Source organism: Amia ocellicauda, chromosome 17 (assembly GCF_036373705.1).
Source record: "Amia ocellicauda isolate fAmiCal2 chromosome 17, fAmiCal2.hap1, whole genome shotgun sequence".
NCBI classification, from domain to species: Eukaryota; Metazoa; Chordata; class Actinopteri; order Amiiformes; family Amiidae; genus Amia; species Amia ocellicauda.
Genome location: NC_089866.1, coordinates 20607528 through 20635240, shown reverse-complemented (window position 1 = coordinate 20635240; position 27713 = coordinate 20607528). Strand labels below are relative to the sequence as shown.

The 27713-nt window shown below is 43.1% G+C and overlaps 1 protein-coding gene across 3 annotated transcripts in view; it reads right to left on the bottom strand.

Moving 5' to 3' along the window:
• Window positions 1-540: 540 nt before the first annotated feature.
• LOC136712475 (huntingtin-interacting protein 1-related protein) overlaps window positions 541-27713 on the bottom strand; it is a 36967-nt gene continuing 9794 nt past the window's right edge. The window contains exons 1-32 of one of the 3 annotated variants that reach the window (XM_066689100.1): window positions 27201-27270; window positions 21352-21415; window positions 20340-20482; window positions 19911-19967; window positions 19520-19600; window positions 18556-18632; window positions 17768-17829; window positions 14378-14518; window positions 13872-13929; window positions 13198-13273; window positions 12334-12495; window positions 12043-12098; window positions 11549-11621; window positions 11136-11319; window positions 10705-10793; window positions 10478-10594; window positions 10268-10369; window positions 9475-9669; window positions 9008-9155; window positions 8664-8750; window positions 8183-8290; window positions 7894-8030; window positions 7641-7751; window positions 7450-7508; window positions 7063-7093; window positions 6732-6794; window positions 4908-5008; window positions 4175-4280; window positions 3927-4050; window positions 3422-3483; window positions 3071-3292; window positions 541-2635 (exon numbers count right to left, since the gene is read on the bottom strand). In XM_066689100.1, the coding sequence (XP_066545197.1) occupies window positions 2627-2635; window positions 3071-3292; window positions 3422-3483; window positions 3927-4050; window positions 4175-4280; window positions 4908-5008; window positions 6732-6794; window positions 7063-7093; window positions 7450-7508; window positions 7641-7751; window positions 7894-8030; window positions 8183-8290; window positions 8664-8750; window positions 9008-9155; window positions 9475-9669; window positions 10268-10369; window positions 10478-10594; window positions 10705-10793; window positions 11136-11319; window positions 11549-11621; window positions 12043-12098; window positions 12334-12495; window positions 13198-13273; window positions 13872-13929; window positions 14378-14518; window positions 17768-17829; window positions 18556-18632; window positions 19520-19600; window positions 19911-19967; window positions 20340-20482; window positions 21352-21415; window positions 27201-27251 (3156 nt within the window). In that variant the 5' untranslated portion in view covers window positions 27252-27270 and the 3' untranslated portion in view covers window positions 541-2626. Of the gene's footprint in view, window positions 2636-3070; window positions 3293-3421; window positions 3484-3926; window positions 4051-4174; window positions 4281-4907; window positions 5009-6731; window positions 6795-7062; window positions 7094-7449; window positions 7509-7640; window positions 7752-7893; window positions 8031-8182; window positions 8291-8663; window positions 8751-9007; window positions 9156-9474; window positions 9670-10267; window positions 10370-10477; window positions 10595-10704; window positions 10794-11135; window positions 11320-11548; window positions 11622-12042; window positions 12099-12333; window positions 12496-13197; window positions 13274-13871; window positions 13930-14377; window positions 14519-17767; window positions 17830-18555; window positions 18633-19519; window positions 19601-19910; window positions 19968-20339; window positions 20483-21351; window positions 21416-27200; window positions 27271-27713 lie in introns of those variants that run through there. The other 2 variants (XM_066689099.1, XM_066689101.1) reach the window with 2 other exon arrangements.

Sequence of the window (27713 nt, the reverse complement as noted above, 5' to 3'; positions counted from 1 at the left end):
AGACTGACTGTGACAGACCATTAAAATGCAATTTGCCACGAATGAGGAACAAGTTATACATATTTCTGCTCCAACAGTCTGAAACAACTGCAGTGCACCTAATTTGTGGGAGTTGCCGTACCACATGGCATGAGCAACAGGGTTATATTTAGAGGATGACAGTATTGTCATTTATGTCTGAACATCAATCAAACTCAATACCGAACGATCCAATCTCACTGTACAGTCTGTATTTGATTATATGGTCCAAAACTTGTGTATGCTGCCATACTTGCAACGACCCAAATGTGTTTATAGTGTTGTTTCATCAGGTTCCAACAAAGATGGTTTGAAAGTTGTCATATACTGACTCCCAACGAGGAGACTTTCCTATAGAAACACAATCATTGTGTTGGCTAGAATTATATGCAAGATCATTAGTTACATGAAAGAGTTATAAAAAGTAAATATTGATTGGAAAACAAATATAAATGAAAGCTCAAAGTTTTCAGACATTGTGGGTGCAACAAAGCATTTGAAAGTCAGAGAGGAAGGAAGACGTAGGTGTTCATAAATGTTTATTGCTCGTTTTACATTTACAGTTATTATAGAGAACCACAGTCATCTTTACTAAAATATATTAATAGATCTGAGAATATAAAGACATGGTTTTGTTTTATTTCTTGAGAAAATGCATTTTAATGAGACCCCTTTAGGTAAAGAGAGAAAGGTGCCCAAACCCTTTGTAACAGGGTCCATACAGCCTTAGAAAATATGAAATTTCCAAGTGGAATCCATATGGTCTTTTCACACTCCAGTTCTCATGTGTCTTTCACCAACACAAACAGCAGCACACTCAGAGCCTTGACAACGGATTAAACTGACTTTGTGGAACATTCATTCCATTGACAGGAATAAGAATCTATCGTGCTATAACCCCGATGATCCACACAGGTTTCAGCAGTAAAAAAAGGCAAAGTGTTAGCAAACCTGAATCTGCTACGAGCTTGGCTACTGAAAAATGTAAAACTAAACATCTGAGTGACAAAAAGGGAGAAGATTCAGCCACAGCAGACATGCCAAGGGGGCAATTTTCTATTACCACAAGGACAGTAAAAAAAAAAAAAAAAAGTACAATAATAAAAACAATGGTTTTATGAGTGAGTGGGCAAAGTTACCCTAAATTGATGCTCTTCATATCATGACCAGTTAGCATAAAAATGAAACATTCCCACGTCAAGAGCTACATAAGCAACGGGTCCTTTATTGGCTCGGGGTGGACAGACCAATTTTATGCATCCATAACTGAAAGCGCAGCTGAAACAAAAAGCAGAGAGACAGGGTACTCTAGTTAAAAAAAAAAAAATCTGACTGGTACTGGAGCATGTATTTCGATGTTCACGGTGGCTGAAGAACTTGTATTTTTTATTTTTAATGACTTCTCCAGCAACCTCAGCTCATACACTGGAGTCCTGCTTAAGAAGGACACTATGTCAAGGGATAAAAGCATTTGGATAATCTAAGCTGAATTAATTTCATAACATTAAAAGCCTACTTACTTTTAATGCTCAGATGAGAGCAAAATATACAAGACAAGAGGTAGAAACCAGGGGCTGTTACTGCTACATCCAGAGGGACAGAACTTCTCGGCAGGGGAAAATGATCAGGAGGAAACAGGCCCGTTCTGCTTTCAGCTTTATTGGCTTCATCAATAATATTAAATTTAAAAAATTAAATTAAAAAAAAGACACGGTAGTGTGCATACAGACGAGGGTGAGCTCAGATGAACCTCTGACATCACTTTGCTTGACAACTTTGGTGCAAACAACTCTTGTGCTTATGTTCGCTTTCAAACTTTGTGCTCGTATTTAAAATCCCAGAGACGGGGCTGAAAAACACACACATCCCCAGTGACATTAGCAGAAAAAAAAAAAAACACAAGCTGGCCAGGATGGATGCTAAATGAAGTTAATAAGAACTTGCATTCAGTTCTGAACATTACTATCCCCTATAAATATATTAGTGTCACAACCATACATTATATATTGCATTTAATAATCAGATTTGTCTTTTTGTTTTTTAAAGCATTACTTTGCTAAAACTTGGAAACATAGAACGTCTAGATTAATTTAAAAAAGGTTCCCTCTTCAATCCTATAATTTCTATACATTGAATTCCTTACTTTGTGAGCATTATACAAGACTTATAATCATGGCAACAGTGGATTTAAAAGGTGAAAATGTCCATTTCAAAATTACTAATACCCCTTTTTGATTTCCATACTAACAGCTAACTAACTGACTACACAAAGCCTCCCTACAGCAGCAGGTGACACAGTGCACACAAGTTAGGGTAAATGACAGATAGAGGAACTTTTTGTTTTTGCCAATATTAAAATGAACCGGCAAAGTAGAAGGATCAGAGAAACTTTAGATTTGGCAACACAAATAAAAAGAGCACAGAACGCAGAGTTTGGGCATCTCTCTGCAGGCAGGACCATGTGACGGGTGGGAGTCCAGTGGGGGGGCATCCCTGTCTGAGGCTGACCCTAGGGTGGGCATGTTGTAGTTTCTTCTTTCATGAAGTGTTGGTAGATCTTTCAAACTGGAGACAGAAAATGTCCACTTTTATGTCCAGCTGCTTTTATCTATCTGAACTGCAATTTAAAAACAAACAAGACATGAGTTTGAAAAATGCACAGTAGTTCAATGCATTTGACTTGTGAATTTAATGTGAACAACAACAGAAAACAAGCTGTTGTATAATGCTATAGTTTCCATTTCCTCTTCAAGCACAGACAGACAAAGGGGAATTAAACTTCCTCAGCCAACATGATAGACTCTATGATAAAACATAAAAAGTAGAACTATTTTAAGCCTAGGGGGGAAAAAAAAAAAATTCACAAAGAATGGATCAAGTTCTGTTAAACAATGCCTACTCAATCAAGACCTTTCAAATTGAATAGTATTTTCCGCCCAGATCAAACAAATAAAATTCTGTCCCACTATTGTCCGTCACTCACAATCACGGTTGTGCATTGTTTACAACAGGGCCGACTTCCCCCCCACTAGCCCTCTCTCTGGGATCATACCGGGCTGCTATTCCGCTTGATGGTGGGTTTCTGTGCCAGCGGGGGCTTCTTCATGATGGTGGGTTTTCCTGGGGTGGGAGACAGGGGCTCGGACTTCAGGAAACCGGCGTCATCGCTGAGCTCCTCCAGGGGCACCCCGGCCAGGTCATAGTGCTTCTTCCGCAGCTCCCCCAGGCGTATCCGCTCATTGCCCAGCTGGGCTTCCAGCTCGAGCACCTTCACCTGCAAACACACACACAAAGACACTCTGAGATGCTGCCCCTCTCCTGAACCTCTTAACCCCAAAACAGCTGACCCAGAACACTCGTCCAGATGAAGAGAGAAGAGGACAGTGCTTTACAAATCACTAACCTGGGACTCCATCTCCTCTCTCTTCAGTTTAATGAGAGACATGCCGGAGAAATCCATGGTGTCTGTGAGGAGAGAGAAACACCCGGCAGGGCTACTTAGTTCTGGAATCCTATGAGATCAGGTCGAAGATCTGAGGAGTCTTTAATGTATTTGGGAAATCCCATTTCTTAAAAAAAAAAAAAAAAAAAACATTTGCAGTGACATTCATCTTTTTAATTCGTATTAATTCTTTGTTTTTCTAAATACAAGATACCTAACATACATGGTCACGTACAAAGTAACAATGATATGCAGTTCAGTTTATATGAAGGGGATGCAGGATGTGCAGTTCAACGTGATAAGCAAGAGGCGGTTCAACAGTAATGCCCGAGCAGCTGGTTAGCAAGAGAGTCCTGACTGCTGTCTCCGTTTAAACGCATGGATGAGCAGCCGCCACCAGTCCCCACCCTCCCTACATCACAATTCCTATGCAAGGCGTTCCAGGTAGAATGGACTAGTCCCTCACCCTTGTCCTCTATCTGGTCCAGCCCAGTCTTGGTGGAGGCAACCACGTTGGCTGCCATTTCATTGACATAGCGAGAGGCTTGCTGCAGGGTGGTCAGCTTCCTGCTGTTGCGGTCAGCCTTCACCTGCACACAGAGAGATGGAAGAGAGGGGAGCAAAGGATGAGTGACTACCTAGATAACCAAAGTACAAAGTATCTTCAGCTGAGTGCGAAAGATTCCGTGTTGGTTGTTGTCTGTGTGGCCGTACCTTGGACGCAGCGACCAACTGTGCGGTGCTGGCAGCGATCTCATGGGAGCACACTATCAGCTCCTCATACTTCCCTGTGTGCAGGACCACCTTGTCGGCAGACTCCCTGCGAGGCAGACAAACACACAAGTAGATAATGCACTAAAGGCACACGTTTCATTTACCTGGATTAACCCACAGATTCAAACGTACAACAACGGACAAAACAGTGTGTACACCAGGCACATATACTTTTTATTATTGTAATTTATGTAAGTATGTATACATGCATGACTGTATGTTGAACTTTAGTTGAACTTCTACATTTAGTGCCAGCAAATAGCTTTCATCTTGCAATTATGACACAAACGTCTAAACATCATCCACCTTTATGATGTTCTTCTTCCACCTTTATGATGTTGTTTTGTTCCCCTTCTGCACTACTGCCTTAAACCGTGATCTGGAAGCTGCTGCAGTAATCCCCAGTGGGACGTGTATCCCAATTATACAAACTCCCCTTCGTTCACAGACCCCCCACTGCTGCACTGCCTGTTCATTAAGGCACAGGAAGTGGGTCACTGACTCTTGTTTATGATTGTACAAAGCAGGGTCTGTGACAGAGCTCTTCAGTCAGGAAAAGTGCTGCAAGAAAATCAATATAGACCAAATCTAAAATGTGTGGAGATTAATGATTTACAGAACAAGGAGACCAAGGACAAAACTGTATGGGTCCAGGAAGTTGTACTGTACTTACACCATCTGAGTGGCCCCCCAGCCCACGGCTTTAGACGCAGAAATCAGGCCTTCAGTCCAGCGAGAATTCTTGGCGTAGAACTCCCGTATTGTGGCGGCCCCCTACAGAAAAAAACAGCATCTATTAATAGCTCTGATTGTATTAATTTATTTTCCATTTTTAAACCACTGTGTGTTTCAGGGATCAAAAGGCCTGTGGAATCAGTGACCCGACTCTTGCTGTTCAAATCAAAACTCTTCAGCTGGAATCGTACTCAAATTAGGCAGGCGACAACGTGCGTAATTACCAGCATGTACTGATGTTATCTTGGAGAACCTGAGCAAGAGTTCCAATAGGATTCAGATATAAGCATATTTGCAACGGGGAAACCTACACAGAACAATTCCAGACTTTAAATTTCACTGAAACATAATTGACTTCAGCCGCAGTAGTATGTACTTGGATGCATACTTATGGGCTCAAATTGGCGCCATAAGTAACGAATTAAAAAATATATATTGTAAACAAAACAAAAAAGGTTGAGAAAAAATTGATGTTGAGATCAAAAATAAAACAATTGAAAGCAAAATGTAAACAATTGTAAACAAAAAAAAATATCTAACGCAAAAAAAAAAAAAAAACTTGTTAAAATCGACAGCAAAACTCGCCTGCAGTCCCATGTTTGGCTGCGATCTTTGCTTTCGCCCCAGTATCTTTGCTTTTGTGTTTTTTTTTTTCGTTTACGAGTTTTGGACCTGTTTTGACGTGAGGGCGGGATTTACAGGGAGGCGTGGATCATGTTTCTCCATTGGTCCAGCAGGTTTGAGTGACGGTTCTTCCTAACCCAATCAGTGAGCAGGTGGACTGGTCTGGGTGATCTCTGTGTGGGATGGGAATCGATTGTCTCGGTTTCAACAGCAGTGCTGATTCAGCAACTCTAAACATCCTGTGTGTGTGTATAGCCCTGCAGTCAAAATTCACCTGCTACGTGCACCGTAAAATGTTCATATTAATGTAACCTGCAGAGCACTTTAATTCAGATCCTCAGATAACACAGCGCCAGACTGATGCAGGGGCGTCATATTCATTAAGAGCATGTGATTTCCCAGTTTATGTTTAGGTAAGAAACACACACACACACACACACACACACACAGTCACCTACAAAATTACTGACGCCATTGATAAAGATGAGAATAAAGGCTATATAAAATAAACACATGTAATATGTAGAAAGCGATTGTCTATAACTTTTATTAAAAGCATGCTTTGTTTATAATTAAATTCCAAAGCCATGTAGTTGTACCCCCTCAGTCTATGGGTACAATCAGTGGTAAAGTCAGATGTGTTGCAGAGTGGTGACTGTCAGACCAGCCCACTCTGATCACTGATTGGGTTAGGAAGAACCGTCACTCAAACCTACGGGACCAATGGAGACCCATGATCCACACCTCCCTGTAAATCCCACCCTCACGACAAAACAGCGCCAAAACTCAAACGAAAAAAAAAAAAAAAAAAATGAAAGCAAAGAAACTGGCGGCGAAAGCAAAGATCGCAGCATCGCAACCAAACGCAGGGACTGCAGGCAAGTTTTGCTCTCAATTTAACATTTGCTTTCAAGTTTTTTTTTTTTCTTGCTTTCGATACATTTTTTTTGTTTACAATTCTATAAATTTTGTTTTTGATTGTTTTGATCTCAACATCAGTTTTTTCTCAACTTTTTTTTTGTTCACAATATATATTTTTTGAATTCGTTACTTATGGCGCTAATTTGAGACAATACATATTCTCCAATGTCACTCTCACACGGATGCATTGAATGGGAGCTCCTAGTCTGAAACTCACCCGTCCACTCTCCACAATCTCCTTCTGCAGGTCTGTTGAGGCGACGACAAGCATACGGATGGCCTGAGGAGCAACAATATATAAAAAAATAAAAAAAATAAAAATAACATTCAACAAAAGCAAGGGGTAAAATAAAACACCTGCAATACAGAAAAAACCCAAACATTTTAGAGCCGTCTTCCAATAAGCAATATGTATCGGTGGTATTTCTCAGTGTCAGAGAGTCTGATCCCTCTAGGAAGGACAGTCCACGGTGGAGTGGACTACTGCAGGTTCAGGGCTTTGGATGAATTTTAGGAGAATTCGTTAGAGCAGACAAAGTAGCTCTCACCTTCATCAGGTCTGTACAGGAGTAGAGGATTCTGTATTGAAAAACAAAATACAGGAAAACTCAGGAATGGTAGAGGAGATCACAACAACAGCAAATACAAAATTAATGTTTTAATTTGCATCTTTATTTATTTTATCTAAACAGAAGTACACTGTTGCTGAATTGCGCCCTCTGCTGTGAAAGCCTGGTAGTTGGCATATATAAACTACAGCGGTTTGAATGGATATTGGACCACAACCACAACACCTTTCAGATAAACTAGTCTGATTTAAACAATTAGACAGTGACAAAAATATATGCTAGAGGGAAAAATAGGCTTAGCTATGGTAATTTCCTATCGTGTGCTGGCATTTGAGAGGATTACACCAGAGCCAACTTCATATTGACCTCTCGTTGACCTCCAGCTTGACCCCAGTGGTGTCCTTCCTCGCCTGGTTCATCATTTCCTATAAAAAAAGCAGAAACAAAATATACATTTACAGCAGGGAAGTAAATTTGAATCTCCTGAGCTTCTCTTTTAGGGAAGAGCAGAGCCCTGCAATATAACCATCATAAACAAACATGACTGAAGGACTCACATCAATCCGCCTCACTGCCTCCTCAATGGCGGCGGCAGTAGCAGCCATCTCCTTGTCCACCAGATCTCCCAGCTCGTCCTGCCTGACGTCCATACCCTTCGGCCTCAGTTCCTGAAGGACACAAACTTACATCATGAATTATAGCATAGGCACAGCTGCTCAAGTACAGCACAGACAGCCATTTTGCCTGTAGTGCGTTTGTGGAGGCCGTGTGGGTCAGGCTGATGTGAGGCTGAGATGGCGGCTGGCTTACCTGGCCCAAGCGCAAGATCTGCTGGATGATGAGCTTGACGGCGGCGGGGTCGGCCTGGGACAGGGACTGCTTGGACTTCAGGTCCCTGAGGAACTGCAGGCTCCGAGTCCCACAGCTGCGGCAGTTATCCGTCAGCCCTGCAGGGGGGGGACACGGATCAACACTGTGTAGTACCAGCTCCCCCCGACACACAACACATTTGGATTAAACGCAGGAGGAGGAGGCCTTCCGCCCCACACCTTCCCCTGACCCACACGGGCTGCTACGGGGTGAATTTTCAGATACTCACTGTCGGCGTGGTCAGTGGGGGCCATGTGGGCTGTGGCGCTGCCATTCACGATGGTGTCGGCCGTCAGGTGGGAGAACTGGGCAAGGGCCCTGAGCAGGCTGCCTGCATCTGGCAGAAACAGAGGGAGAATCAGACCCACTGCCCAGTGGTCCTTATCAGAGCTAGAGAGGGTCCTTTTGAAACTGAGTTGGCTAAAGCGAAGCCTGAAGACCAGGACTGTGCGATAGGGATGTCTATTTTAAACGGTATTGTCAAGCTACTCCCCAGCACTCTTCAAAAGTGTCAGGATAGTGACCAGTACAATGTGCTCCAATCTTGAAAGGAAGACTGAAGAGGTGCTATTAATAGAGACCATGCTATGATGGAAGACAGTATGACTAATACTCCATCTCCATCCTTCATGAAGCTTCATGAGACTAGTGTAGGAAAGCTTTAGTTTAATGCACAGAAAAGTGTGTATGAAGGAAGTGCAGATGCTTACCTCCCATGTTCCTCAGGTAGTCAGCATGGCCCTTCTTCACACCGTCAACAGAGGTCAGGGCGGCTTCTGCACGGCTGATGAGGTAGTCTAAAGAGAGAGGAATAAAATAAACCAGACAAACATTAAGAGGGTTCGAACCATGGTCCATGTCAATCCTAACTTAATACAAAATACATTGATTGATAACAAGTCTTTGTAAACTGATGTCTGAGGACAGCTCATGAAGCCGATTGATAGTGGCTCTCAAACACCAGGATTGACTACCCGCTTTAGACTCTAGGCTCTGAAGGAGACACATTGACCACCTCACCCTGAAGCACGAGAGCAGGGAGTGAGGGAGGTACCTGGGGAGCTGGTACAGCGTATGTGCAGGGGGTCATCCAGCTTGGCCACGGCATCCTGGATGATGTTCTCGGCCTCGTTCACCGTGCCCTGCAGCAGGCTGAACTGCTCCTCCAGGAGTTTCTGCTGCAGCTGCTCCTCTCTGCTCATCTGAAACACAGAAATGTACTTTACAACTTTTGCAAGAGAAAAGCAGAGAGAGAAAACAAAATGATAAAAGATATTCAGATATCGTTCACACACAATTAATGGCAATTTCACAACTAAACCAAACAGACTCAGACAGAAAGGTCAGTTTAGTAACTTACATTGTTCCACTTGTTTCATTATTCAATTTTTTAATCCCCAATTTGGTTTAATTTTATATGAACTTACTCTGTTGCATTGAATAATTGTTTAGGTCAGGTGGCATTTACTGCAATGGAATAAACCAGTATGATTTTGCATGGTTTCTGTATGCCCTGCTCACCTTCTCCTTCAGTTTGCCCTGCAGCTCCCCCAGTTCACGGGTTGTCCTGTCCCTCTGCTGCTGGAGGGAGGCCTCCTGTGCTGTCATGCTGTTCTTCAGGGTGATGAGTTCCGCCTCACGCTCGCTCACCTTCTGGGACAGCACCTCCTTCTCAGCCTGTAGCCCCACCAGGCTGCTGTTGAGCTGCTCGCCCGACTGCCAGACACAGACGTTTTGTTACTGACAAGATCAAAATGACCATTCTTTTATACTTGCATAAATACAGTTGTACTGGAGTTAACTTGCAACAATATGAAGGAGTGCCCCTGGGTGGGAAGACTGACTCCTCAAAATTCACAACAGCATGAAACTCATTTCACTGTGCATGCAATGGTTTGCATGTTATGTAAAAACATCCCAGTCTGAACACACTTTGACATGGGGCAGGTAAAACTCTGCCAGCAGTCGAAAGGTAAGTAGCCGCAGTAAGCATGTGCTGGGGGTTGAATTGCTTGGGTTTCATTGGTTTTGGTTTGAATTGAAGAGAAGTGTGCCTAGTGAACAGACACTGAACTGCGGTGCTGAATATTCATAATGCAACAGAACAGTGTTTTTTGTTGTTGTTTTATTCATGCAGGGACCCATGCATGACCTCTCCAGTCAATTTATTCCTGGAATTTGTAAATTAATTCAAGATGGAGCCAGTGACCATGCTTGTGGAGGGTGCGGTGAAGGATCAGAGCGATCGTCTGAGCTGTGGTTTCCTTTTCCGGAGCCTCAATCCAATAGTGGTATGTTTACCAGTGAGCCGTACCTTCAGATGCCCCTGCAGGGCTGTTTGGACTCGCAACAGCTCCGTTCTCCTCTCCTCCAGTTCCCGTTTCAGCTTCTCCATTTCAAATTTCTGTTCTTCCAGCTACAGACAGTGTGGGGGGAGGAGAAGAAAAAGGAAACAAAACAAAAAAAGAATCAGTGGTGTGACTCCCCAGGCGAGGTCCACAGAGACAACAGGAAAAGACTGTACCTTCATGTCAGCCTCCTGTTTGATCCGGTCGACCTCGAAGGCCAGCTGCTGTTTGGTCCTGGCCACCTCCTCCTGGGTCTGCTGTGTGGCCGACAGCATCTTCACAGTGTCCGCACTCTGCAGGGACACACGGCACCAACACACACATCAGCAGGGTTCAGGAGGTGAACATAAAAGGGTAAAGGAGGAAAGGGGTGGGGTGCGGTGCGATTCTGCACGGACGTTACCTTCCTGAGGAGCTCCGCATGGCTGCTGACCAGCTCGGCGTGCTTCTCCTTCAGCTTGGTGTAGCGCAGCTCTGTGGCCAGGGCTCGCTCTGCAGGGACAGGGATGCAGGGTTGGTCAGACACAGCAGCAGGAACAGACACACAGAGGGAGGATTGCTGCACCCTATAATGACGGCACGTGTGGTCTCTCTGGATGCCTTTTTTTTTTTTATTTTTTTTTTTTTTTAAATAGGTCTACGTGTCGGTGTGTGTGGGTGGATGCGTTACTATTATTCTCTTGCTCTTGTTCTCAATGTGTGAAGCGCTCTGTGGCAATTTGTTGTGAAGGGCGCTATACTAAATACAAATGTAATTATCCAAGGTAACTTCAAATGTTTATTCTGTGGGTTCTGTGTCAGTAGCTGATGGGGTGCTCAGACAGGGGCGCTCACTCTCAGCCTCCACGAAGTTGGCCTGCACGCTCTCTGTCTCCACGCCCTGCTGCCGCAGCTGCTCCAGCTCCATGCGCAGCTGCTCATTCTCCACCAGGGCACGCTGCTTCTGTATCCGCTGCTCCTCCAGCTCCGCCTCCAGGCTGTTGATCTGCGACTTCAGCTGGGTGATGTAGCGCTGGGCCTGAGAACACACAGAAAAGTGAATGCTTCCATTCCAAACTGAAAGTCAGCATTCCACCTGAGCATGTCTCTCCAAAATGGGCAGGATTACCCCATAACAAAACCCTGGATACACAGCAAGAAACTGCGAGGCACAAGCTCAGCGTAACCTGTAGCTCAGTTTGAGCAAACTCCAGGATGAGAAGATGAATAATGAACAGTACTTAATCTGAAACCTCGTCTCACTTTACCTCAGCTTTGATCTTCTCCAGTTCGGCTCTGAGCATCTCAATCTCCCGCTTGAGGTTGTCTATCTGAACATCCCTGTGGAGAAGGCATTGTTTTGTTTGCTATACATGAAATTAATTGCTTAATTGCTATAAAGTAAGATGAAAAAAAAAAAAAATCTTTCTTTCAGATGGCGATTTGTTAGAGCTGGGCTTCATTCATACTTAATTCATTCAAATTACAGTTTAGCTAGATCAGAGAGATCCTGACAGGATGAGCCCTCAGAGAGACACACAACCGTTTAGCTCAGAATGCTCTGCAGCAACTCGCCACTAGAGGGAGACTGAACCATATTTCACAGGAATGAACCAAAATATGTTTTCTTGGTACATCCCATATTCCTGATCAGTTTTGTAATTACTGCACCCTTAGAAAGCAGTCCGTTATCTCAGGTATGTATTTAGCAGAAAAAAATACTAAACTTTAAACCTCCTCCCCCAGCCCCAGAGATTCTCACCTCTCATCAAAGCCACCATTAGGAGGCCCGAAGGTCTTATCAAATATGTCCAGCGCCTGGGGAAAAAACAACAAAGAAAAAATGATTTAGGATGACTGATGATTTGATGATGATACAATTAAAACAGAATGGCCTTATCTACAAGCTTATTAATTGATCAAATTCTGTATGTCCTGAGGCTGAAACAACATACATTAATTTAAGTGTCTCTGACCTCTATATCAATCGTCCTTTTTTACCCTGGGCCTATTGATAGCCTGGTCCTGTACAGAACTCTGTGCTATAACGTACCTGTGGCTGGGCCTGTAGGTGCATCTGCTGCTCATACTGGGGCGTCACACTGACCTCAATCAGAGGTTCGGGGTCGTCGTCGTATGGCTCCTCATCTGGTATCACCACCACGGGCTTCACGTGCTCTGCCAGTGCAGATGCACGCAGGAAATTAGGGGGGGACTGAAGACAAGAGAGAGAGAGGTGGTAGAGAAGCAGGGGTTTAGAGCAGATGGAGAGGGTAGGAATGGGTAGATACAAATGGATACGGAGCAAGAGAGCGAGAGAGAGCGAGAAGAAACCAGAAAAACATCAAGAGGGTTCCAACCAAGCACCACAGCTGGGCCATTCCTGACTTGAGAACAAACAGAAGCTAGGTAATGAGACTGCGCTGCACAACAAGTAAAACGTCTATCAAATAACTATAAATGATGGATTTTATTTCAGAACTTGACAATTAGAAGAATGTGATAACTGTGGGAAACTGGACTGAAGTGTGTAAATGGCCGAGTCTGACAGCCTGGATAGAGATCAGAGCGCTTCATCAGCAACTGAAGAGTATGGTTTACATTTGCATTGCACACATTACAATTGCTTAACCCTTAACCCTATGAACAGTAACAGATCCAATAAATACAATTAACCTTTTTTTGCCTGTACTAAGCTTTGGCTGTTGGTTTTGGCACTCAATGCAGAACAGTTCTGCACAACAATCATTAAACTACACTTCACTTTTTAAATACTTATGTATTTAGTCATGTTATAAAAAGGGCTTTTAATGCAGGCACACATATACATGTCAAATGTGGTCGAGTGTGCTGTGCTCTCAAAGGATGCTAAGTCTAAGTGTAAAAGAGTGTTACTGTGTTAAATCTGGCCTCTTACATCAGGGAGCTTGGGGATCTGGATGAGTCTCTTGAAGTACAGCATGTCTCTGGCCCGATTGAAGAAGTTTTTCAGCCTAACAGAAGAACACAAACCAAAGGAAATATTTATGCAGGATACTTGAAAGTAAGAGTTTTTCCTCACAGGCTGAATAAACCTCTTCATTAACAATGCTAATAAAACTGTCTGGTTTCTCTGGCCTGCTCCATAACAACCGAGATAATTTTACCAAGTTGGCCTTTGCACTGAGGGAGGAAGGTAACCAGGCAGCAAGATTTTAATCACAGCATTCATTAACATATCATGAATAGAGCCCACATACTTATGAACAGTGGAGGGAAAACTAAGGTGCTGCTGTGTAAGATTAATGTAAAAATTACAATTGGCCAACTTTCAACACAGTGACTCATTTGCATTCTAGCTATAGCAAAATGCAATAAAACAGGGAGACAATGTTCAATCAAGTAAATTACGCCTGCCAGAGTTGGGCAGGGAGGCCCATGAAGGGAGACGTGCTTGTGCCGATCATTATTGCTCGTGGGCTGAGCTTCAAGTGCTGGGTGACCTGCAGTGGCATTTAATTTGCATCCGTTTAAGTCAAGTGCAAATGGAGACGGCTGCCCCTTTTAGGTCTATTCATAGGTCCTACCAACGCATTAATGCAGCGCGCCTACCTGTGGAACTGGTCATGGAATCGGTCTCTGTGCCCTTGAAGAGTGTCTGCTGGCAAACCTGTACAGAACATCGGAAAAAGCATGAACAAGGGATCTTTGAATCAAGTCATTTGGTTACAAAACTAGACATGTAGGTTAATACGGCAAAATAATTACTAGATATATTCTGGTCATTGTCAAAGATCAGCCTCAAATATTTTATATATATATTATATTTATATTTATATTTTATATAGAATACCCAGATTAAATAAACTGTGCCACCACAGTTCAAAGTAAGCTTACATTAGAAAAGCAGTGAGTGTTGGATGTTTAAGAATGCATTTGACATCTTTGGCAACAAATCTATTAGACACTCAAATCCACTCACACACAAGTTCAACACAGCACAACAAGTTTCAGTGGGTTTTTGCAAAACGCTGACAACACTGGCACACTGTGTCCGAGTCTGGGGCCACAATTTAGCAGGAGTCAGGGCCAGAGGCAGGGAGAGCTGGGCCACTCACAGGCATGCAGTTTGAAGAGCAGCTTGACGGTGAAGTGGTACAGTTGACTGGAGTCCTGGATCACCTGGATCAGTGGGGACAGCCTGCATTGCCCCAACGTGGTCGTGGAGATGGCGATGGAGGTGTTGAGCTGCCGGAAGACTGGACAGACAAGAGGCTGAGTTAGCTTCATCTACATACGCACACATCCATGCACCAGGCCAGCCTGAGACAGGGGAGGATAGCCCATCACAACTAGAGTGTAACGAATAAACCACTGAACTGATGATGTCACTCCCAGCCACTAAACAACTCCTCTTGACACAGAGGCGAAACCTGTGCTTTCCAACTGCCTAGATATTAATTTAGGTTTTTCATCAAGTGGTTTAACGATCACATGCCTTGTGGGTGCTGTCCCTGGATTCAATCACTGTGGTTTTTGCAGCAGCTGCAGTCACATGGTGTTTACAGTTGTAAAAGTGATCATGTGCCCAACAAAAAAAAATTAAGAATCTCTTTTGGCTGAAACTCAACTCCAAACCCACAGGCATTCCTGAAGCCTGAGGAAATGGGAGCAGAGGGTAAGATGCCAGGCAGCAGCGTTGTCAGTACAATCTACAGTATGCACCGGATGTGCAAGTTTAACTCTCCACTGTGAAAGTGACTGCAAATGCTGTGTCATGCTGCTCACACTATACACAGTACTGCGCAAAAGCTTTAGGCAGGTGTGAAAAAATGCTATAAAGTAAGAATGCTTAAAAAAATAGACATGTTAATAGATTATATTTATCCATTAACAAAATGCAAAGTGAGTGAACAGAAGAATAATCTACATCAAATCAATATTGTGTGAACATCCTTTGCCTTCAAAACGGTATCAGTTCTTCTAGGTACACTCGCACAAAGTTTTTGATGGATCTCAGCAGGTAGGTTGGCCCAAACATTTTGGAGAACCAACCACAGTTCTTCTGTGGGTTTAGGCAGCCTCTGTTATTATTTTGATCATTTAGCGGACACTCTTATCCAGGGTGACTTACATTTGTACCCATTTATACAGCTGGGCATTTTACTGGAGCAATCTAAGTGAAGTACCTTGCTCAAGGGTAAAACAGCACTGCACCGCCCGGGATTTGAATCCACAACCTTCCAGTTATGAGTCCAGAGCCCTAACCACTACTGCACAATGCTGCCTACTGTTGCTTCTCTGTCTCCATGTCATCCCAGACAGACTCAATGTTGAGATCAGGGCTCTGCCTGTACTTCTCAGCACTGAGGAGACCATTAATTCTGACCAAATCCCCAACTCCATCTGCACCCCAGTTCCTGTGTTTTCATGCATATCTGAGTCGCTTGGCCTTGTTGCCACGTCGGAGGCATGTTTTTTTGGCTGAAAGTCTTCCATGAAGGCCACCAGACTTCACCAGACAGTAGATGGGTGTATCAGGGTCCCACTGTTTTCTGCCAATTCTGAGCTGATGGCACTGCTGGACATCTTCCGATTGCGAAGGAAAGTAAGCATGATGTGTCTTTCTTCTGCTGCAGTAAGTTTCCTTGGCATCTACAGTCCTCAGCATTGCCCGTTTTTTTGTGCTTCTTCAAAAGAGCTTGGACAGCACATCTGGAAACCCCTGTGTGCCTTGAAGTTTCTGCCTGGGAGAGACATTGCTGATGCAGTATAACTACCTTGTGTCTTGTTGCTGTGCTCAGTCTTGCCATGGTGTATGACTTTTCACAGTAAACTGTCTTCAGCAACCTCACCTTGTTAGCTGAGTTTGGCTGTTCCTCACCCACTTTTATTCCTCCAACACAGCTGTTTCTGTTTCATTTAATAATTGTGTTTCGAACTACATATTGAATTGATGATCATTAGCACCTGTTTGGTATAATTGTTTAATCATACACCCGACTATATGCCTACAAAATCCCTGACTGTGCAAGTGTACCTAGTAGAATTGATGCTGTTTTGAAGGCAAAGGGTGGTCACACCAAATATGGATTTGATTTAGTTAATTGATGAATATAATCTATTAACATGTCTATTTTTGAAAGCATTCTTACTTTACAGCATTTTTTTAACACCTGCCTAAAGCTTTTGCACAATACTGTACCTTTGAAAAGTATGAATAAAGAAAAGACACCTTCAATGTGATTGTCCTATTACTATTACTGGTCCTTAGAAAATATCTGCCCAGGCACTGACCTAGGGCAACAGCAGAAACACACAGCACAAATAAAGCACTAATACTTCCTCAAGTATACATATAGGCTACCACTTTGCACACAGCAGTGACAGGGTAGGGTAAGTGGCCACAGATCCTGGTCGGCGTGTTTCTCAATAAGAGAGTACACTTCCACATTGTGTACCCAGTCTAAACAGGAAGAGGAGCCCCAGGGAGCAGAACATCAAAGCATGGTCTCTCCTGGGCAAACCTTGGCAATGCCAAAAGGGTTTAAACACCACTAATGATCTCACATATGGCCAGTGCTAGCAGCAAATGACACAAAGATGATAACATGAGGTTGCAGGCTATTTAAAATCACTGACATATTTATAGGTTTAAAATAAATCGTGGATGTGTGTCAGACGGAACAGTTTTGTATAGATCCTCCTGTGAATTGTACGTCATAGTGGCACATTGAGACTTTTAACCCCGGTCACACAGGCTCTGAACAGGGAGCACCCATAGGACATGCTTACAGTTTAACAAGGTTTTGCTTACACAAGATTGAACCTATACTTACTTACTACTTATTTAGAAGGAATGCATTTTGGAATCATTTTATTTATTTAACCTGTGCCCAATTTATTTTACACCTGTGATGTAATATGCTCGTTTCATGAACAATTCTGCAGTCCCCTACATACAGGAAGCAGAGCGTACCGTTTAAACAATACAGGTGTTCCTGCCACAGAACTCTCCTGTACAGCGGGGTGTGGCGACTGTGTCGGTCGTGAATGCAATCTGGGAGGGCAAGTGTGGCGTGCTGTACTTCTCCCAGTTTCTATGGTTATCAGATTGTCTGCATACAACTTCTATTGGTCCTTCACTGGAGCTGCTTTTCAGCATTCATTAAAGCTACTAAATCAAGTTAAGGGCCTGTTCATTCTCTGACTTAACACCCATTATTGCCTATTCAGTGCATTGCAAATTCATCCAGACCTGGGAAATACACACTATCTCCAAACAACAGTAAAAAAGTCCAGTTCTGTGTGTTATTCAGTGCATCAGGAGCTTAGCTTACATTCGGCATTATTCGAGTTGCATTATTGTTCACCTTTGTTCTGCACTATACAATAGTATATAGTCACCTTTGTGTACAGCTTAAATCCATTATTCTTCCCATGTTACCTATGTGAAATGCTTTCATTGAACTGTACCCTGCTTTGCCATAGGAGCCACGGTGACTCACCTGTCTCTGCCAACTTCAGCTCACAGTCAAGATAGTCAAACACCTCCACTGTCAGCTGGAAACTGAGGGAGAAAATAAAAAGTGATTCATAACCCTTTTAAAAGGTTAGCAGTTAAGTTCTCCCTTTCCCCATTGCCCTGTCTTGTACACTTCCAATAAAAGTGCCATCGACTTATTCATCCAATACCAACCTAAAAAAATGGACATATAAATATAGAATGTTTTTTTTAATAAGGCCTTCCACACTGTAGCTATGTCCAAGATGAGGAAAATTGGTTATTTTTATGCAGAATTAAGATGCATAATTTATCAGCAAAATAAATGTAAAATGGATACAGCTCCAAGCTATGACCAGAAATCAAGTCAACAGTTCTCGTTTTCTTTGCAGTTCTTGTTTTTAGACATTGCAAGATTTTTTTTGTTTTTAGATATAATATTCATGAGACATATTGCAAAGATTGTGAATGAATAAGTCAGTGTACAGCACACGTTTTTCCATGTTTTTATCAAATCAACTATCCTGATCAAGCACGATGCCTGAGGGAGGAAGAGAAAGGACATCCTTGTGTGTATGTGTGTCCGGGGGGGGGGGGTGGTGGTGGTTATCCTATACTGACAAATCGTGGACAAAACTTACAACAAAAAACAACAAAAACAAAAAGTAGGGGGGGCAATTTGACAGTGCAGAGGACTGTTCAACTGGGGAGCCCTCATGGTCATGAATTTTTATGTAACGTTAACATTCCTCTGGGGCTCCCTCTTGCCTCTCACGTGGAACAGAAACTCACACGTTGTCGATGTTAGTGCCGGCTGTTCGCTCCAGGACTTCATCCGATGCCTCAAGGTTTGGGCGGATATCTGGATACTTTGGAAAAAAAGAAAATAAAAGAAAAAAGATGTTAGACTATTACTCCAATTAATTAAAAAACAAATTAATGTTTAAGGTGTCAGCCAGGAAGGAATGCACTCTGAGGCAGCCATCTTTAAACCAATGTGCCAAATGAGGCATTTAAATCTAACCTTAAATTAAGGAAAACAACTTTATTTGCATGCAGTTAAAATGAGATGCATTTTCAGCACTATGCCCAAACTGCTTTTCCAGAAACCCTAGCCTCCCCAAGGTACAGTTTTTAAGGTGCTGCAACTGGAAGGCAGAGGTTGAAAATAATAGGAAGTATACGATCTGTGAACAAACTTCTAAACAAAAATCTAAGGGCATCTGAGCACAACCAAATATGTTCTGAGGATGACACCTATAGGAACATACAAAATGTAGTCAGTCATGCCTTTAAAAACAGTTTTGGATACTGCTGATAAATAAAATGTGGTTTAGAGAGATTTTGAAAACTGGCAGTGTCATCGTCAGAAATGATCCATTACAAATCACACACACACGGATATCTGTATGTGCCTGTGACTGAGATGGCAGGAAGAGGAAAGCTGTGTGTGTGTTGGCAGGTTATCACAGCCACAACCATTTTGATGGTATCCTAGAACTAAATAATATATAATAAGTAATGAAACGTTACTTAGGAAACCGATTGAGAAGGCAGAACAACCGAACAAAATAGATTGCAGGAGTTGGTTAGTAATGACAGGTAGAGCGAGTTGTGTTATGTTAGATTTACAAGGCAATATCAATCAGAGTAGTCAAGGATCCTTTAAGGTTATGTCAACCTCTGGGCTGTTAATAGCAGAGCAGCGAGGGAAAGTGCAAGGGATGCACCTGCAGAAAGTGGTTGGCTCTCTTACCTTCATGTGGAAATCCATCTTCGTGCACAGGAGCTTGCAGTGAAGTGCAACAAGCTGTCCATATAGATCATGCAAGTTACCCTTGGAAAAAAATAATATTAATAAATCTTCCATAGAATACCTTCTACCCTCCTATAATAAGAAATTCCCACTTCAGAGCTGTACAGAATATAAACATATACCAGTTTGGTTTGTTAAAAAAATACATATTAAATGGGTACTTTATTCTTCCCACATCAACATTCCTCCTATGTCATTTCCCCTTAAAAGGTTCCTAGTTATTTGTTAATCAAATATGTCACACACATGCACTCCAACATGCTCCATTCACTGCGTTGCTCCATTCAGATCCTATGAGGCGAATGACTCAGCACCTCCACAGAAAACTCACCCACAGAACCCCCGTCTCCCGAATGTTGCTCCGATGCCTCGCGCAGTCCTGCAGGCTCTGAGGAACACAAACCCAGCAGAGCCATCAAAACCAACACAAGTCGTTTGAGACTAGCTGGCTTATGCATCTCTGTCTCGGAGCTAAATGGGCTAATCATTTGATAATTTAATAAATAAATCAGCATTCAAAAATAACATTTACATTGTAAGCATGTACAATTTGGAAGTTATAGAGCAAATAGTCTGCACAGTAAAATGATCAGGCATATTTTAGAAGCTACTCTACGCAAGGTGTGCCTATAAAGCCTACAAATACAGCCTCATGGAAGTCCAATTTCAGCTGGACTCCAACACTACAGCACTGTGCAGAGGCCGTCTCAGTGGGTGGGTAGGTGTTTAATAAGGCAGGAGATAAGAAGGCTTCACTCACATTGGTATGCCCATCTCGCAGGACTTTGTGCAGGACATGGCAGAACTTCCAGCTGAGGATGGAGTTGCTGGCCAGGGGCAGGCCCAGCGCGTACGACCAGAACGTGAAGGCTCCTTTCTCACGGTGCGTCCCGAGGATGATTCATGCACAGGAGTCAAGGAAGAGCCCTCCAGAGACACAGCAGAGCAACACCTGTGTCCCTTCGCGCACACACACACACCACCCACAGGCCTGACTATTTTCAGACTAGTATCATGTAAGTAACGTAACAAACCGCACTGTGATGTTGGTGAGAAAGGAGACACTCAACAGTCAGGAATATGAATAACATCACTCAACAATAAACAGGAACAATTATTTTATCACTGTGTATGAACTCCAACAAGTACTGATGTACTGATAAAAAAAAAGCTTTGACTATCAGGCCACAGAAATATTCAATAGACAATCCCCTCTGGACACTATAATAGTGAACACTTATCACTCTTCCTGCTTCTGTTTGTTTAAAGTGCATTCCGCCACAGATATATAGCCTGACAACCAACATGATTTATCTAAATAACCTTTATTTTAATGCCTAGCTGTCTGAAGTGCCACATCCAATACACTATTGTTCACTGTGCGTTTGTTTTTGTGTGGGGGAAGCAGTGTAGTTTTTTCCTGTACTGAAGTGTGCATCAGCAAAAGCATGTCTGCCAGTGACCAGTTGTGATAATGTAGAAGAGAGCAGACTGTATTAATATTGTGAGGCCCATCAAAAGTGGGAGAGTAACAAGATCAGCACTGAAAACAATTCAGTCTGACCCTAATCCCACAGGACACCTCTGTGATGAATAGTAATTACAAAACTGGTAGAGATCTGTACTGTGGGAAGTAGGTGGGGGGGGGCACTGCATCTCATCCAATTCATCCCAAGCAGCTGTGTTTGGGAATGTGACTGTTGTCCCAGTGCTGTTGGCAATCGTGTGCTCTCTGGCAGCGTGTACTGAGGGCTCACTGTTCAAAAGGATACTGCGTGCATGCTTCTCCTTTACTGGGGTCTCAGTGCTGTTGATGGCTTTGCTGATGCTGGCCAACTGAAAAAAGAGGGAGAGGTGGAGGTCAGATCAACTGCTTTCACATTATAACAGCGGTTTGTAAAGATAAGAACATGTTTGTTCAATGAAATTGTATTTGTAGTGTTCTATTTTTGTACTTCCTTATTTTAATATCTAGGCCTCTTAGCAGTACCATCCCTTGCCCATGTTTGGCACACACAGGCAGTATGTTACCTGTCCAGGTGTCAAACTACTGTACTGTTTTGACCATGATCTGAACAGTAACAGCACAGGACTTGACAGAAAAAGCATCACCCTGCAATTTCCTGCCCTTACGGCTATTACAGAAAATACATCCTGCAACCAGCACTCACACTTTCAGTTTGCATCTGTCAGCAACATCGAGAGAGAGAGATTGTGTGAATAGTGCAGGATGGAATTAAGACCTTTCAGAGCTGGTTTGGTTGACGTGAAGGGCTGGCTGCTGAAGGAAAGTGCCCTGGCACAGGTTTTCATGGCCTTGCAGAAATCCTTCCCCTGGTTCAGCATTTCAATTTCATTCCAAACAAGGTTTTGCACAGGATGGCATGGATCCAAGGTGACACTGTCCATCTGGGTACTGGTCATGGAGGATATATGGCAAAGGAACCTGTAGCTGGGGTCTTGCAGTGAGAAAGATTGTCTGAGCTGAAGCGAACAGACTTTCAACCACTTACTTTTCCTAGGGAAGCCTGGGCGGAGATCCAGCTCACGTCTTCAATCTCAGCGAGTTTGCTCCTCTCAGATTAGACCACCCCCCCTCGGCCCCCACTCCCCACCCAAGGGCATCAGTCTCCATCACTTGCCTAAATCGACTCCATTTAATGCCACGTTGGACCGGATCCCAGATCACACCCCAGTCAGAGAAGAGAATGAGAAAGTGAGGCTGACACTAGAGGAGTGCATCACACCTAATCCAAAGGCAAAGAGATGATCCTTGAACAAACACTTCTGCCTTGATAGAAAACACCGGGTTAAAACACACTGCCAAACACTCTTGCATGGGTGTGTGCCTGCATGTCTATGACTAAATCAACCCTCAGCATAGCAGTGGTAAGTCAAGTGCAAATTAAAGTAGATGCTGGCAAATTGGCTCCTAAAAGCCCCTCCAAATGAGGAAAACTCCATTAGTGCTCCACTGTATGCAGAAGTGGCATGGTGGGCCATTTGAAAACGACAACGGCAGCCAACAAACTAGCTACGACAAGGAAGCCCACACACGCTAGTCTGCGCTGACATGCTGATAAGGAGTCATCCACAATGAGGTGAGTCTATGCACCGTTTCTGAAGAAAACATCCAAAGAATTCAAAATCATGCATCTCAGCTTTTAAAATAACATTTTTCTGGACCAAGGCATACGAATGTTGCCGTGGAAACTTGACATTTAAGATCAACAGGATACATGAAAATGAATTTTCATCAACACAACCGCACACAAAACATTTTTCCAAGGGCATTTTATTTAAAATACAAAATGTAGCTGAAACACCACTGTGGTTTTGCCGAGTAAGGAGATACTCAACAGTCAGGAATATGAATAACATCACTCAATAATAAACAGGAAAATGTTTAATTTTAGCACAGTGTATGAACTCCAATGGATGATAACTGGAATATATACTGATGTACTGATATAAAGAGCTTTGACCATCAGGCCACAGAAATATTCAACAGACAATCCCCCCTGGACACTATAATAGTGAACACTTATCACTCTTCCTGGCTCCATTTCTGCACAGATATACAACCTGATATACAGCCAATGGGATCTCTGTAAATTACCTTCCCATTACTTATTCATGCATCACTTGCTTTTCTGAAGTTGGGTTTTTTTCATATTGGCAAAACAAATGCTGCGAGAGTCATCCCACATTTGACTTATTTATAGGAAAATTCCAAACCATGTAGGATTTTGCTTTAGCCCTGTACAGTTCATTGTGCAATATCCTGTTTACCTGAATCCTCTTTAAGAGAACAATATGAGACCAGTTTGAATCTCCAGGGGGTTTGATCCTGACCTAAACATACCCCTGATGCACTGGCTTGCAAGGAAACTTAAAGAGTGATTAGCAGGGTTCTTAAAGCATAAACACTGACAGCTTCTTGCACTTAGAGCCTGTGGCAGAACAACACTGACCACAACAACAAAGAAAGGAGTTACTTAAACAAGTGGCTCGTCCTTTTATCAGTGCCAGGAAATACAGTAAAATCATTTGGCTTTTGGTGTGAAGTCCAACCACGCTTGTTATTGTGGTGTCAGCGGCTGGGAAACACAAGATCAAGAAGGAGATCTACCACATTTTCCCATGACCTATGAATTCCCACTACTATGAAAACTTTTCCATTCATTATCAAGGGTGAGTTTGAAAGAGTGAATGGGTCTCAGAGAGATGCTTTTATGGATCTGTACATCTGTGTGTGTGTGTGTGTGTATAAGAACCAAGAGCCAATCTACAGCTGCCCTGGGTTCCCTGTGATAAGCCTATCAAACTGTAAACAGACCAATAGGTATTGTGAGTTATTATTAAACTAGGCAGTGTCAAAACTTGCAGAAAAAAACTTTCCAGACAGATTGAAAATACACCTCTTTGTTTGTGGTTGCAAGGGTGGAGCCGTGGAGCAAGTGCTACACCCACAAAGCAGTACGTTTCTCGAATTGTGAAGGAATCCAATAAAAACTTAGATCATGCGTAGATATGAACCAGGATAAGTTCTTTTAAACTTAAAAAGCTTTTGGAGGATAAACGACAAAACAGAAAAACCTGCTGTTTATTTCGACACAGGCCTGTCGCACCGTTCATTTTCAATATTTCACAGGTCATTAGCATAGGCCTAAATCAATTCTACTGTATAATCAAAAGCATGTCAAATTGAGTTCATTGCATAATGCTGCAAAAGTAAATCATAACGTGTATATTCTAAGCAATTACTGGCAATGTTCATTTTCACATAAAACCCACTAGGAAACATGAATGTCCTTGCACATCCTTTTGTGACCACAAGGTTGCGTTTGCTTTTCTCACTAAGCTGTTGTTCTACGGTACACGACTCCTACCCACCCACACCACCACAGAACGACCTTCTCTTTTATCGGTTTACACTCTAGGACTCCTGGCAGGCGCTTACTGTAATATTAGGATTTAATGTATTCTTTAAACACAAAGTATTGAAATGCAGTTGAGCCAAATAGCCCCACTCTTCACCACAGAAAAGCTGATGCCTGCAAACTATGCTCCCAGAGTTGCTGAGCCCTCTTCATTCTCACCAGTTCACCCATCTACTGCGGAGCTACATGGGTGAGAACTTGGGTCCCCCCTGGGTCTCTCCCAGACGGTAACTCTGGGCAATGTGGCCGCTGAACTCCATATGACCTTCCCTCCCTTGCCACCACACATCTGGATACCCTGGATGCATATTGACTCTGACCCCCCATCTCTTTTAAGACAATCTGGCAAATATGCAGGTGTGCAGCCAGGTTTTCCAGTAAACCACAGGAAGGCACAATGCCAATTTCATATTAATATGCAATGACAACTTGTGCAAATGTGCATCTGTGACAACCACTTAATTGATATTTTTTATCGGGGAGCAGACAGTTATTTGTAGCTGACGTGCAAGCTTTTTTGTCAGTGCCTGTGCCTTAAAGTAAACGAGCTTCTGCACCGACCAAACTGACAGCGAGAACGACAGAGCTCGGCAATGTGTTCTCCCAATTCTCCTGAGGACAATCCCAGCGCACTTCACTAAACAGCACTCTGACAGCACTGTCAAAACAAAGCCTCCCCTCCACAGGGATTTTAATAACTCTGGGAAGTTAAGCTTAGTATGCAAAACTGTTCTGCTTTAGTGGATTTTTTTGTAAATGCTGGAGTGGGAGACAGATGTCGTGGGCAGAAGGACGACTCATTTGTAAAAGGCTACATTTAGTGGGGGAGAGTCATTACAACAGAGCTGTAAGCCACTCATTCACAATGCCAGCTGTACTGTCCATTTGTGTACAATCAGCAAGAATTAAATGGATGTATTTTTTTTTCAAGCATATAAAATCATAAACCAACAAAACAAAAAATACTTCTATTGTGAAGACTCACAAAGGTACCTTTAGTTCTCCTCACTATCACTACTGAAAATACCATTGAAAACAGAACAATGAACTTGAGAGGGAGTGAGAAACAAACAATGGTCTGGAGCATTCTAGAACAACCAACCCCCAATAGGGGACTGAATATCAGCCAATTAGGGCTCTCCCCTGATTCCCTGCCCAGGACTCCCAGCACTCAGAGGAGACCAAAAGGACTTTGTAACAATAGCAACTACTGCGCACTCAACTCAGGTGACCTACATTTGATACTGGTATATCCAGAAACAAAATGGCATTCAAACAGAGAGCTCATTTGATGTATATTGGGAAGTCTGATGGGATTCAAGCCAAAAGATAAAAATCTGAATCTTTGTTGCTTTGGGCAGCAATAATAAGGTGTTCTAAGCTCCTTAAGTGATGTAAATCCACCACCATGTCAGAGACGAGGGCATACCAAAAGATTACAGGTTTAGAGAGTCAAATGCTGGCTCCCTGAAGCCTCTTGGACTCCAGATATGATGTATGGACAATTTGTTAAGGTTTGTTTCCTTCATGGATCTGTTCAGGTTGTACAGATTCTAAAAGTTCCTTTCATTCCATGGTGCATTCATCCCTGGCCCTCCCCTCCCCCTTTCAAAGTACAGAACAAGCATGCAGCGCAAGCGTTTCATTATTCCCGGGGGTTTAGTCACAGACATTTCTGGAAATGATCTCAGAAGGAGAAAAAGGCCCGTTTCAGGAGCCCTGCAGCCGGCGAGCTCCCACTGCATAAAGAAATCATTTAGGGCCAGCAGCAGTGACCTCACTGAACACAGAGCTCCACTGTGGCACCAATTAACAGAGATCCAAGAGTGGGACAGACACTAGAAGTGGGATCCAAGTTAATGAAGACCCTTCTTGTGGTGCCGTTGGTGTCCCTGGTTCATTACTGCGGACGGACGGCGCTTCAAGTGAAAGACAGTGGGGGGATAATGAGAGCCTGTGCCAGCGGTGCAGGGAGGGCATCAGCTGGGCGATCTCTGGCTGCTCTCCAGACCCTGGCAAGCACTGCCTGGCACCTCTAACAGGGCAGATGGCATGTGTATAGAGTTGCCATGGGAAAGCATTTATAATGCATTTACACTGCCTGACACTTAAAATAAATAAATAAATAAAGATAAACAGCAGATTACCCTCTCGTTAAAGTAACTGTCTTCAGATGATTGGAGTGCAATAGTAATTTACTACACGGCTGGACATTCAGACTATGATTAGTTTCAACCGGTGTGACTAACGGCTTTTCATTCTAATTCTGTACCAGACGGGATTGTGTTGCTTCAGCACACTAATCCACACACACACACACACACACACACACACACACACACACAACAGGCTCTACAGCTCACACTCCTACAATACAGCACTGATGAAAGACCAATTTTATGGTCTCAATTACATAAATCAAAAGGAACACGCTAGCAGAGTCTAAGATGATGCAAACAGGATGAGACTATAGATGTGGAATAATCTGTGTGTGTAACTCCCTGGCTCGGTACACCACAGCTAAATGGGTCAGGCAAAGTGACATCTACATGACTGTCTTAAAGCCGATACCAGAGCAAGAGCCAGACTCCTATGTGCAGAACCTTCTTATATCCCAACTAGAGCTTCAAGCGAACAATTCATTTAAATCAGTGATCCAAGACAGATCCTGCGCTCACCTTTTCGTCCTTGTTCTTCAACAAAGCATCCTGCACCTTCAGCTTCGACATATTCCAGACGCCTCTCTGTCCCGAGACTGTGCTAGACTGTGGGCTGCTCTGTGCATAGGGCACCTGTTTATGCTAGTCCTTATCAGCTTAATTCAACACACTTCGAGTCCTAGCCTTCAAGGTTACATACGGAGGAACACCCATAACATGTCACGCTCTGTACGACATGAAAAAACAAGGGTAATTTTTTGTGTGTCATACATAAGTAAAAAATAAATCACTTGCCAACAAGTGGTGTAACAGGGCACAATGATGTGTGATGCTAAACGTGCAGGGTGGAATGTGCACAAGCTGTTAAAAGACTGGGGCAAACTCAGATTTCTGATGAAAGGTTTTTCTTGGCATCATGATCAGAAGGGTACAGAACTAATCATATGGATATTGAGTGCAGTAACAGATCAGATCTCCTTAATGTGAAAATCCTGGGCCTGGTCAGTGCATCTAGCCTGTGTGTACTGTTGC